Source organism: Condylura cristata, unplaced genomic scaffold (assembly GCF_000260355.1).
Source record: "Condylura cristata isolate star-nosed mole 26May11 unplaced genomic scaffold, ConCri1.0 scaffold00012, whole genome shotgun sequence".
Taxonomy (NCBI): Eukaryota; Metazoa; Chordata; class Mammalia; order Eulipotyphla; family Talpidae; genus Condylura; species Condylura cristata.
Genome location: NW_004567113.1, coordinates 39,154,757 through 39,167,259, shown reverse-complemented (window position 1 = coordinate 39,167,259; position 12,503 = coordinate 39,154,757). Strand labels below are relative to the sequence as shown.

Here is a 12,503-nt window from a genome sequence, read left to right as displayed (position 1 = left end):
CCTCCGGGGCAGGCGGGAATTGAACTCATGCGGAAGTGGCTTTAGCTTCTTAGTGCTGTGCTTTAACCCGCTGCGCCACCAGGGAGGGCCCAACAGTTTTTCTTTTTAAGGACATGGTATAGTTATCATTCTGATCTTTAACATAAAGTATTTTCTGCAAGTACCATGAAATTAGAGTAGAATCTTTGATTTTCATCTCCTCATCATATACATTATTTACAGTAATGATCTGCAAGAATATTGCTTCAATAGAGAAGAATTCGGAGGACCCCCAAAAGCATTCCCCAGTAAATATAGTAACTTGTAAATGTTGATATCACAAAACATGATCTTATTTCAATTGAAAAAAATTTTTAACATCACACCTCAAGAAACCAAATATTTGCTCATGTATTAATATTTAATTGACTTTAATTGTTCCTACCTATGATCCTGTAGGCAAATTTTTTTCTCTTATCCTCTAAGGAAGTTTAAATTATTCTGCATGTGTTGTTAAATAAATGAGTGTATGAAGAAGATTGCTATCAAGATTCTATAAATGTTACTTCCTTGTGCCTCCCTGTCTTTACTTCCTAGGGGATTATAAAACCTAAGGAAGAAGTAACAAAAAATAATGAAATAGTAACTTCTGAGAACCTCCCTTTAATTTTCTCTCCTCTTTAAAAGATAATGAAGACATAATTTTATTACATTTATCAAAACGTGAGTGAAATGTGAGAAATAAAGAAATATAAAAATGTCCAATACACAGAACCTATTTAGATTCACACCCTTGTAAAACATGATCAAGTTCGTGTATAACATGGATATATTTCTAACTTTCAGGGTATCGGCAGGAGAAGGAAGGTTAAAGAAGACACCGCCTGTTAAGCACTTATCACAGTGCTGGCACACAGTAGACCTTCAGATAATCACAATTTTCTTGCTCTTAAAATTTGGACTTTCTTTGATGATTTTAAGACTAATATGTCACTTTTACATTTCCGTAGATGCAGTCTTCTGCCAGTGCTGAGAATGAAAAGAACTGGCAAGAGATATCAGATGAGATCAAGAAGATATTTAAGGCTTCTGTAAAACTGTTACATGAAAAGGGGAAAATGAAGCACAGTCAAGCAAAGAGGTACCTGTTCTCAGGTATGTTCCCCGCGTCCTCAGCACTCTAGGGAGAGGGTGAATCATGGGTGCATTTGCTGCTCCCTTTTATAGTTTTGCAAATTTAATTCTATTTACTGCTTGGTGAAATTGCATTTTCTAAATGTTTCCATTTTTCTTTTTTGGCGTGGGGGTGAGGGGGACTTACCTAATAGATAGAGAAGCCTTCACTTCACTTGAGGACTTCTCCAGAAAGTGTGATTTAAGAAGTCATAGGAGGCTGGGTATAATAGACCAGGCTGTCAGTGTTTCTTGGCTGAGCTATTATTCACTTGTTACTCACACACTCAGAAATGTACAGCACACCAGGGAACAGGAAAAGGGTAGCCAGCCCCAGAGGGGGACAAATGAGGATGAAGGCAGGCACAGACCGCGGCGACCTTGGGTTTTATTCTGGGTAGGCTGGGAAGCCACTGGAATTTTCAAATAAAGGGAGTAGCAGGATCTAATTTAACCTGAAAAGAAAACTCTCCCCAGCTCATGGCAGGGACTTGGTGCTGGCCTTCCTCAGCTGTGGAGGGAAGGCTTTGTGTGAGAAGTTGCTCAGGCAGCCATATAACTTGAAGGAAAATGTCAGTTACAGTTTCCAGGGGACAAGAGTGATCAGATGTGTTTGTTTTTTTTAACATTTTTCATAATTGAATGAAGGAGCACAGGGAGGGAAGGAAAAGGGTCGAAGGGCAGTCACTTTTAAAAGACTGCTTGCTTAAAATGTCTTTATTCTTGGGCCCTCCTTGGTGGCACGATGGCCTGTACCCCAGTTCTTGTTTGCATAAATAAATCTTTTTTAAAATTTACTTTATTTTTTTATTCCCTAAAATCATACACCAGTCGTATTTTTTAACTGCTGATCCAGTCATACATGTTCTTAAGGAGTCTTGACTGATCTGCATGTCTTCTTGTGTGCCAGCATATGCTTTCTTTCTTTCTTTTTTTTTTAAAGATTTATTTATTTATTCATACAGAACTGGGGTACAGGCCAGAGATGCGGAGGGTGAGAGGATTCACCAGGGACAGAGTGGGGAGCAGAACAGGCAGATCGACGCAGGACACTGCTGAGGGGAGCAGCGGCGTGTCAGGAGAGGTCTGCCATGCCATGTGGAACTCCTCCGGGGCAGGCGGGGATCGAACTCATACAGAAGTGTCTTAAGCTTTTTAGTGCTGTGCTTTAACCCGCTGTGCCACCAGGGAGGGCCGCTGGCATATGCCTTCTAAGCCATAACACAGTTATCTTAGATGACACCAAGTTATATACTAAGTCATTTTTCTGTCTTTTCTAAAGGATAGAATGGAATTTGACCCTGAATTCATAATTTAGATTGCTCAATCATCTCAACATGATTATGCTTGATTTTAAGAATGATATGACATTTGCCTTTCTTTATCTCTGAAGTCATATGGTAAAGGAAGATTGACAATGGAGAAGCAAACTAGATGTGTCATTCTCCCTCTTCCTTGTTCTCTCTGGCCTGGTTGGAGGTTTGGCACTCTTGGGACTTAAAGAATCAGGCCTACCTGATGGTTCAGGGGTTAGAGTCTCAGCACTATGAAGCTATCAGCAGCCACTACAGCACGAGTTCAGTCCCCCGCCAGGCAGCTGACCCACATGGCGCACAGACCTCTCCTGTCTCGCCTGCTGCTCCCTTCAGCATTGTATTACAGTAGATCTGCCTATTCTGCAACCCACTCTGTCTCTGGTGAATCCTCTCACACTCTACATCTCTGCCTACACCCCAATTCTCATACGCATAAATAGTCCTTTAAAAAAATTTGGAATAAAAGAAACTTATAAAACTAACTATAAACTCAGTTTGCTTTCTTTACTGTACTTACACTCAGCCTCTCCTGATTGGGGGGGAAATGAATTTTTCTTAAAATCCACTGTTCTAGATTCAAGGCTGTTTAGGAAAATACAAACAGGAAATGAAGGAGCTAAGAAATCACTCTCCGGACCGCTTTCTACACACTGTCAACAAAGCAATAGTTGAGGACTGGGAGTGTGGACATATTGCTTCTTTGTTTTGGGCAGTAAACCTTCTTGCCTTGCCTTCTTTCAGCTATAGAGGATGAGTTTGACTTCGCTCTAGGAAAGCAAACCCCAGCATTCCTAAAGAAGTGTGTGTGCTACATTAGGAAAATTGCTAACATTGAGCGATTTGTGAAAATCCCAGAGATGGGAAAATACATGGATATAACCGGAACAGAACCAAGGATTATTCGTGACCCCGAAGCCCAAGAGAAGCTGATAAAACTCAGGGATGAATTTATTCCTACTATTGTTGCGTCATCAAATCTGAGAGTCTACACGTCGGTCACTCATTGTGACATGAAATTGGGCTATTCCCAAGAAATAGAAAATCACTACATAGAAGGGCTCGGTAAACAGTTTTATGAGGACATGATTGATATCATTCAGGCAACAGTACAGCAGAATTTTGACACCGAAACTGATACACTCTATGATGAGATCCTTCAGCACTCCTCGTTATGTAAAACATACGCCTCCTTCTATGAATACAAATGTGAATCTCTGAACATAGTGCATAAGTACATTCTTCCAAGCAAAACTGGGCACATCAACCCTCTTGTTGTGTATGGGGGACCATGCACTGGGAAGACCCTCCTGCTAGCTGAAGTGGCAAAAAAGGTAACAGTCTATTCCTACATGTATTCGTACAGACTTTCACTATCGGGAAAAGATAAGTTGATCCAATTCATTTCCATTTTCTGTGTTTACTCTTTGAATTGTAATTAGACATTTTTGGAATGGATACTTAAGCGTTTCTCTTTAGCCGATACAACAATGATATTGAAAGAATAAGACGCAAGGGTGCAGTTCAAAGTCACATGGTGGATGGGGCGCGATCCCATTTGGATGGAAGCTAGTAGAGATCTCATCATTTATGCTTCTCAACAAAGACAAGCCCTCCAGCCACTTCTGGACACTAAATCAGCCTCACTTCCACAATGAATGTGTCCCTCTGTCCCTGTCCCCAGTCACATGCGTGACCCCTGAAAGTTACAGTTTCAGGAATGTAGGGAGGATAAATTGGCCAGAGAGTTCTGTCCTGCTCATTACTGTCTCCTCTTTCAGTGATAGTGTAATCCCGCTGCCTTATAGAAGCGGGATACCTTCCCGTAGGGAGATAAAGTGTGGGCTGATGATCGCCTGTTTATAAGTGCTATACTCTTTATTTTAAAACACAAAATTTAGAATTATGTAGATTTTAATGAGAATAATTATAATGATGGCCCCATCACACCCAATATAGTCTATCTCTAAATCATAAACTATTAGATTCAGTATCACTTTAGTGCTATTTTTTTTCCTGCACTCTAATTCATTAGAAACTTCTCAGGCACATATGGCTTTATAAGATCTTAATCAATGAAAATATGTGACTCAATATAATACATAAATCATTATGTATTAATCTAGTCCTTAAACATCTACTAAGTAGATGCCAACAGCCCTGCCAGGGACGGAGATTCAGCTGTGGCCCTGGTATTCAGATTACTGTTTTTGAAGCACTTGGTAATTTTGAGACTATGAGTTCATTATTGCCTATGGCCAAAAAAAATAGTATCCGCAATACCTTTAGTAGGGTGATGCTGAGGGTCTCACCCACAGATTCTAATGCATGAACTTGATGACAGCGCTTTGACTTGGGTTTTCCATTTTCTGGCTCCAGGTCACTACCTACGTGGTCAGGGTTATCAGAAGTCTGACTCTGCAAGAGGAACTGTTCTTATATCCCACCAGGGATTGACTCCCATTCTAAGTGCTGCCTTTATGTTTCAGGCTTATGGCTGGCTACATGAAGACACAGGGCCGGAATCAGACCCCGTCATCGTGGTGAGATTTCTCGGAACCACAGACATGAGCACGGACCTCAGGACCCTCCTTCTAAGTGTGTGTGAACAGTTGGCAGTTAACTACCGGTGCCTGGTTCAGAGTTACCCTAAGAAGATCCATGACCTCCGTGACTTATTTATAAACCTTTTGAATGAGTCTTCACTGCAGAGACCTCTAGTAATAATCTTCGACTCTCTGGAGCAGCTCTCAGAAAATGATGAGGCCAGGAAGCTCTGGTGGCTCCCGGCTCACCTTCCCCGCTGCGTCCGGATCGTCGTCTCCACACTGCCCAACAAGCATGGAATCCTGCAGAAACTCAGGTGCCTTATCCACGAGGAAGACAACTACATTGAGTTGATTCCCCAGGACAGGAAGATGTGCAGCCAGGTCCTCAAACACCAGCTGCTGCGGGTCAAACGGAAGGTCACCTCGGGCCAGCAGATTTATGTGAACAATGCGTTCTCTAAGTGCACACTACCTATGTTTGTGAACCTGACCTTCAGGGAAGTTAGACACTGGCGGTCTCACAAAGACGTGGATGAATCATCCCTCTGTGTCACTGTTCATGAAAGCATAGAGCAGCTCTTCTGGTCCTTGGAAAAGAAGTGTGGTCAGAAACTGGTCTCCAGAGCCCTTGGATACATCACTATGGCCAAAATGGGCTTAAGCGAAATGGAGCTGGAGGACGTGCTGGCCCTAGACAACAGTGTTATGAATGAGCTTCATGAGCACGCCAGGCCCAGCAACCCCCTGAGAGTACCTTATTTGTACATGGCAAGGCTCAAGGAGGGGCTCAGTGGATACTTAATAGAAAGACATGTGAAGAACGTCACGCTGCTGGTTTGGGCCAACAGACACCTGCAGCTCATAGCCCAGAAGCTGTACCTGCAGGATGAGAAAGCCCTGCGTGAAATGCACACAATCCTGGCAGATTATTTTCTGGGTGTCTGGTCAGGAGGTAGGAGGAAAGCTTTCTGTCTTGAAGACCCCTACTTGAATGGCTGTTTGGACTTGGAGAACAGAAGCCTGCTTGATGAGGAAAAGCATTTCATGGAACAGGCTTCCTTTGACAGGCAGTCTCCAGACCAGCCCTGGGTTTTCCAGTGCAATCCCCTGGAGCCTGATATCTTTTTCGTCAATCATCGGAAAATGTCTGAGCTCTTGTATCACCTGACCAGGTGTGGGAAAACCGATGACCTGCTTTACGGCATCATCATGAACTTCAGCTGGCTTTACACCATGATCAAAATTGGCCAGTTTGACAAGGTCATTTCAGACATTGAGCTGGCTTACAACTATTCACAAGAGAAGGAGCTGAAGTTCCTGGGGAGCACCCTCCGCAGCATCAAAAACAAGGTCATCGAATTTCCCAGCTCCCTTTCAGCAGAGCTTCAGCAAAGACTACTGCCCGTGGTGAGTTCCCTGCCCAAACTGAGGCACCTTCTTTTAGAATGTGACAAAGACGGGCCCAAATATTGCTCCATCGTGCCATTGCATTCATCCATGGACGTCACATACAGCCCGGAGCGCCTTCCCTTGTCATCCAGCCACCTGCACGTCACTGAGATTCTGCCGACCTGTAACCCCAGTACTGTCCTCACAGCTTTAGAAAATGGCTCCATCAGCACCTGGGACGTAGAAACCCGTCAACTACTCAGGCAAATCACCACAGCCCAATCTGTCATCTTGGGCATGAAACTGAGCAGTGACGAGAAATATCTTGTCGTGGCTACGACAAATAACACCTTGTTGATTTATGACAATGTCAATTCTTGCCTTCTGTCTGAAGTGGAAATCAAAGGCACCAAGCATGGAAGCAGCTCCACCTACATCAATGGGTTCACACTGTCTGTCAATCACGCGCTGGCCTGGCTGGAAGCCAGCAAGGACGTCACTGCCATCGACCTGCTCTATGGATGGCCCCTGCACCAGTTCCACTGCTGGTATGAAGTGACCTGCGTCCAGTGCTCTCTGGACGGTGCGTATGCTTTCTGCGGCCAGTACCTGAACACCACCACCATCTTCCACTTGGGCAGTGGAGAAAAGGTATGTACGGTGACATCTGAATTTTCAGGGGGCTTTGTGAAGTTTCTCCTCATCTTGGACACTGCTCAAGAAATGGTGATGGTAGATAGTGAGGGAAGTCTCTCTGTTTGGAATACCGAGGACATAGCCAGCCCCCAGCTGACAGATGACTTTGACTGTCGCAGAGAAGACAGTGAGGTGGTCAGCATTGAGCTCTCAGAGGACCAAAGTGCCATTCTGATCTGTAAAGCCCTCGGCATCGAGCTCCTGGATACTGGCCTGTGGAAGGTGGCAGAAAAGTTCAGAGCTAAGCACAATGAACGCTTTATATCTGCCGTGCTGTCCAAAAATGGAGACTGCATCATCGCCACCATGGAAAATACCTCAGCCGTGTTTTTCTGGAGACGGGACACAGGACAGTGTATGGCAAGTTTACAGGAAATCTCAGGTTCCATAGTAAAGTTGGTGAGATCCAGTCACCACAATATGCTGCTGTCTTTATCAACCAGCGGTGTTCTTTCCATTTGGGACATAGATATCATCACAGCCATGTCCAACATAGATAAGACTGGAAAACCCATCCAGAGTCTGGTGTTACCTGCCAGAGGAGAAATCATTTACTCCCTTGACGGCTCTGACTGTGTTCATAAGTGGAACTTCAGCAGCGGGTTCATCGAAGCGGTATTTAAGCACGAAGGGATAGTTGAGCACTGCGTGCTGACGTCCTCTGGAGACATAATGGTGACGTCAGATGACAAAAGCAGCCAGTACGTCTGGCACACCAACAGTGGTGAAAACCTCTTCCGAATCAATGGGCAGAGAATATCCCAGCTGCTGATCACACACAATGACCAGTTTGTGGTCTCTCTCTGTGAGGAAAATGCCTCCAGGGTGTGGAGACTGGCTACTGGCCACCGGGTCTGCAACATCCTGACCACTTTGCAGAACGCCTTCATCACCTCTGCAAACACCTTCGTGGTGGGAATGACCAAGAGCAAAGTGCTGGCAGTCAGCCTTTGGACAGGAAGCATCACCAAGAAATTTTGCTGTGAAGATGGCACCACCATCGTGAATTTCAAACTGATCCCTGACTGTCCTGACATCATCGTGTTTATCACGTCGGCTGAGACAGTGAATATCTGGAGTCTGACAGATGAAGTGATCTGTCGCCGGGTGCAACTTCCAAACAACTTCTTGAAAAATCTAGAGGATTTTGAAATTTCTCCCAATGGGAAGCTAGGCATTATATCCAGGGGGGATGAAAATATCAACGTGCTGGATTTACACAGTGGTAAATTACGGGTGGTCCACGCCTCTGGGATCATCTGGCGGCAGAGGCTGTCTCGAGATGGTCGCTACCTGGTGTACATTTGCTTCCGGAACGGAGAGGAAGAGGATGAAAATGGAGCCGTGTCTAGCTTAATTGTCATGAGACTGGCCGATGGCAAAAATATCGGTGCTTGTTCCCTTTATAAAACCCCAACTTTTCTGGCTCTCTCACAGAGGCACCTGAACATCATTGTGGGCTTTGATGATGGCAGTATAGGGATATACACCGTGGTGGACCGCGTAGATGCTGCACTGAAAATTAAAATCGCCACTTCAAACAGCAGACAAATTTTCAACAATTCGCCACAGTCATCCAGGCCTAAATGTAGTAGTCATAGTTTTAAAGTGTCAGTGGACTGTTTATGGAGAGAGTCTACAGAGGTCTTTGCAAGAGATAGTCCTATCACGGTCAGTGACTGTACCGAATCCAGCGAAGCCACACCCTCCAAGAAACACAATTCTTGCTATGACCGGATGTGCTCAGCCCTGGAGTCCAGGAGCCACAGCTATGCCCCTGATAACTGACAGAATGTTTCTCTGCCTGAACATCATTGTGGACTCAGTGTAAACACATGGACACACACATACACACACACACACATGCACACGCACACGCACATCTTCTGTATCCCAAATGACAAACTGCTATTTCCTAAAAGACAGGAAAGACACGAGTTCTGAGGTTAATGACTAACATGCTTGCTCACAAAATGTGAGACTGGTTTTGAGTTTGGTCTTTTTGTCAAAGTTTATCTGGGAATGAAGTCTTGACTGAGAATGTCTAGAAACTATTGAAGTAGTTACTTCACCTGGAAGTCAATGGATAGTTTTAAAATTAGCTGTTGGGAAGAAGCAACCTAACTCACCCCATTGGTTCAGGGAGGCGTGCCTAGAGCTATAGACAGACTATTTGGACTTGAATTCAGGCTGTTGAAGCCGTGAACACAGAGAGCTGCTTGACTTCAGATGACCGTGTGGCCATAAGTAAACAGCCTTAATCTCTCCTTACATTTTACAGTCCTGACAACTGTGTAAGCCCAGTCTGCACACGGAAGGCCTAAAGGTGCAAAACAATGTGACAAAAATGCCCAGATGTCCTCCTGGTTTTCCAAGAGGAAGGACAAGAAGTGTGAGGCCGTGCACTGTACTTGGGCCAAGGACCACCTCCATCTTAGGGCTACTGAACGCACAGTCAGTCTTCGTTAACATCCGGTGTTGACAATTGCATGCAAGGTTTTCCGTATAACAGAATGTATGATTTTTACACTATTTCCTGGGCTGCAAAAGAACACATTTAATAAGAAACCACAATCTTTTCATGTCTTTCCGAAATGCCTATTTGTGCTGGTGTAAAGAATAATTACAGAAAGGGCATTACAATTTTGGTCAAAACACCTGTTCATTTCCATCATTGTACTCACAGAAGTCCGTGCTATTCAGTCAGTGGTATGAAAGCAAACATTAGTTCCAAATTTCCTACAGCAAATCTTAATAGGAAGATAGCTTTTTTGACATGCCATCTCAGAAATACTGATGACATTTGCCTTACTCATTTCTCCTCTTTCCTGTGCAAAACGCAGATAGATGACCAAATACTCTGGGATGAACTTAATATGCCTGTCTCTGTGCTAAAATATTCCATAAATCTTAAGGGTGTCCAAAGGTTCTTTACTGTCCCCGTTTGTAATCACTTTCTTACTTCTACACACTGTACGTATGCTTCTTTATCTGCTAACAGTTCCTGCTTAAAGACTTTTTGGAGCCTCTAACAGTCTTACCCATTTCAAAGCGGAAGCTATGAAATGGCAGCAACTATTTTTTAAAAACAACTTCACCTATTTAAAAGAAAATATTATATCCTGAAAGAGAAAAGTGATCTTCTTCCTTCTGTATCCTCCTGTGGCAGGTCATTGAATAACTGGCCAAAGGTGGCCAGCAATGGTTGGCTTGGCTTTATTTGAAAGTGGCAGTTGTCACATGCTTAGGCAAAATAATGAACAAGGAAATGATTTGCTTTTGGTCCAGCTCTGCCATGAACCCATCACAAGTCCACAGACAGATCTTTATCCTCTCCAGCGTATTGTTCTGGTAAACTACAAAATAAAGGTAGTGGTAGCATTTGTGGTAGCCTTCATGGGATTGGAGAGAAGCAAGGTGAGAAAAAAAACACAACATCTTAATTGCTCATACTAATGGGAGAAACCGAGATCTCACTCATAGGAAATCCAAGCTAATTATATTTACTTCAGAATGCAGTTTGACATGGAAGCATTCAGAGGTAAAATTCAGATGTAAACACTGTACTCCATGGTGAAAGACTTTTCCAGTAACTTCCTCCTGGCCCAGGCCAGTATAGATCGCCTAAAGTTGATTGTATGAGTCCATACTTTGTCAGTTTTTCAGAGGCAACACATTCTTATTCCTGTCATTATCAGTGGAATCTCCATGCCACACATTTCTAAGAATTAATGCCTAGATGAATTCAATGTAGTGTGTGAATGTTCTATGTAAAAGCCAATAGAGTTTAACAAGTGACTTGAATGATTTTTCCTAAATTGTTTGCAACTGATAGCTCATATTGAATGTTTTTATGTAAACTTTGTATTGTTGGGAAGAATTACCCACTCAGAGATTTATATTTTCATAAATGTTACATTTAGTTAAATTTTGTTACAGAGTTGTTACACTAGACAATTATGTAGTCTTAAAGCAATGTACAGTCTTGTGGATGTATTGTTTGTATGAATAAAGGACAAACTACTTAGATTTGTGCAATGTTTGTTTACCACCACCAAGACCCCCCAAACTGTGACAGATGTTGTAATAATTCTTGGTGCTGTCGAGTGCTCACTGTATAGCAGGAACCAGCTTCCAACCTTATGTAATCTTCGCAGCAATGTTAGGAGCTAGGAACTGTTGTTCCAAATTGACAGATGAGAAAGCTAGCAGCAGAGGTCCAGGGCAAATAGGGGAGTAGGATTTCCATGCACCACTGTATCTTTTTCTTCTTTCTCAAAGCACATAAAAAATAGTGTGTTGATTTTCCCAGTCCTTGCCAATTCTGCTGGTATGGGAGGCACACTTTAAAACCCCCCAAAAGATGAGTCTTTCTGATCAGAATAAGCTCACTGGTAAATGTACTAGAATGCTATCGCCATTACTAAACTATCAGCGAGAACTTGGACACAAGCATCCTTTATTGTTACAAAGGGTTTTATCAGAAAGTGATGAAAAAGAACATAGAACTCAAACACCGAATGAGTCCACTCGTGTGGTACAGAGGATAAGCAAAAGGATGAACTAAAGAAAACAAAACTAAAACATTTAGACTATCAGACCAATTGATGGTCACCAGTAGGGAAGGGGGCAGAGAATGGGCAGTGAGTAAATCGGGCAAAATGGGTCAATTTTATGCTGAAGTTTTGAATGGGACTTTCGGTGAATTTTTGTAAATACACACCTTGAGTTTTAATAAGGCACACCTGAACCTTTTAAATTATAACGCAATGTTACTCTAATTAAAATCGGTAATTAACCATTCCAAAAGTTGAAATGAATTAATTCTCCTTCACTGTTTTACAAAGATTTCCCACGTTACTTATACATGTATATATCAAAATGAAATGACAAATGCAAAGGAACAAAAACGCACTTTAAAACATGCAGCTACTAAACAACAAGGGGGATTAAAACACTGAGCCCCTCCCCATTAAGCACGGCACAGTCCGTATAAACAGCGCTCCACTCCCTGAAACCGGCACATTGAAAAGCAACCGCTCTGTATCCATCTTTAAACAGTGCTCTGACCAGCACCCCCATGATCCCGACTCTGCCGGATGCGTTGTGGGGACAAGAGAAAAGCTAGGTGGCGCATTTGCTTAAGATATTTTCCAGCCAAGCCTAGCGCTGACTTTGAAGAACAGGTGAAAAGAATTTCTAGTATGTAAGTAGCGTTTAGGGGCGTAGCAACCATCCCCACCCATCTTGGGCGCCAGGTCTGCGGCTCCTACTTGCGTGTTGCTCAGTCGCTCAGAGCGAGGTCGGGGCCCAGTGTTATCTTGGGGTCCCAAGAGACCGGGGATAAGAGAGGAAGGGGATCTTGGTTCCACCGACCTCACAGCGCCTCCGAGTGCAGTGTGTG

At 43.4% G+C, this 12,503-nt stretch overlaps 1 protein-coding gene across 1 annotated transcript in view; it reads left to right on the top strand.

Moving 5' to 3' along the window:
• Positions 1–11,108, top strand: part of NWD2 (NACHT and WD repeat domain containing 2) — a 108,068-nt gene extending 96,960 nt beyond the window's left edge. Inside the window, exons 5-7 of the mRNA XM_004681355.2 lie at positions 990–1,134; positions 3,210–3,799; positions 4,955–11,108. Of these exons, the coding sequence (XP_004681412.1) occupies positions 990–1,134; positions 3,210–3,799; positions 4,955–8,887 (4,668 nt within the window). The 3' untranslated portion in view covers positions 8,888–11,108. The remainder of the gene's footprint in view (positions 1–989; positions 1,135–3,209; positions 3,800–4,954) is intronic.
• The last annotated feature ends 1,395 nt before the right edge of the window (positions 11,109–12,503 follow it).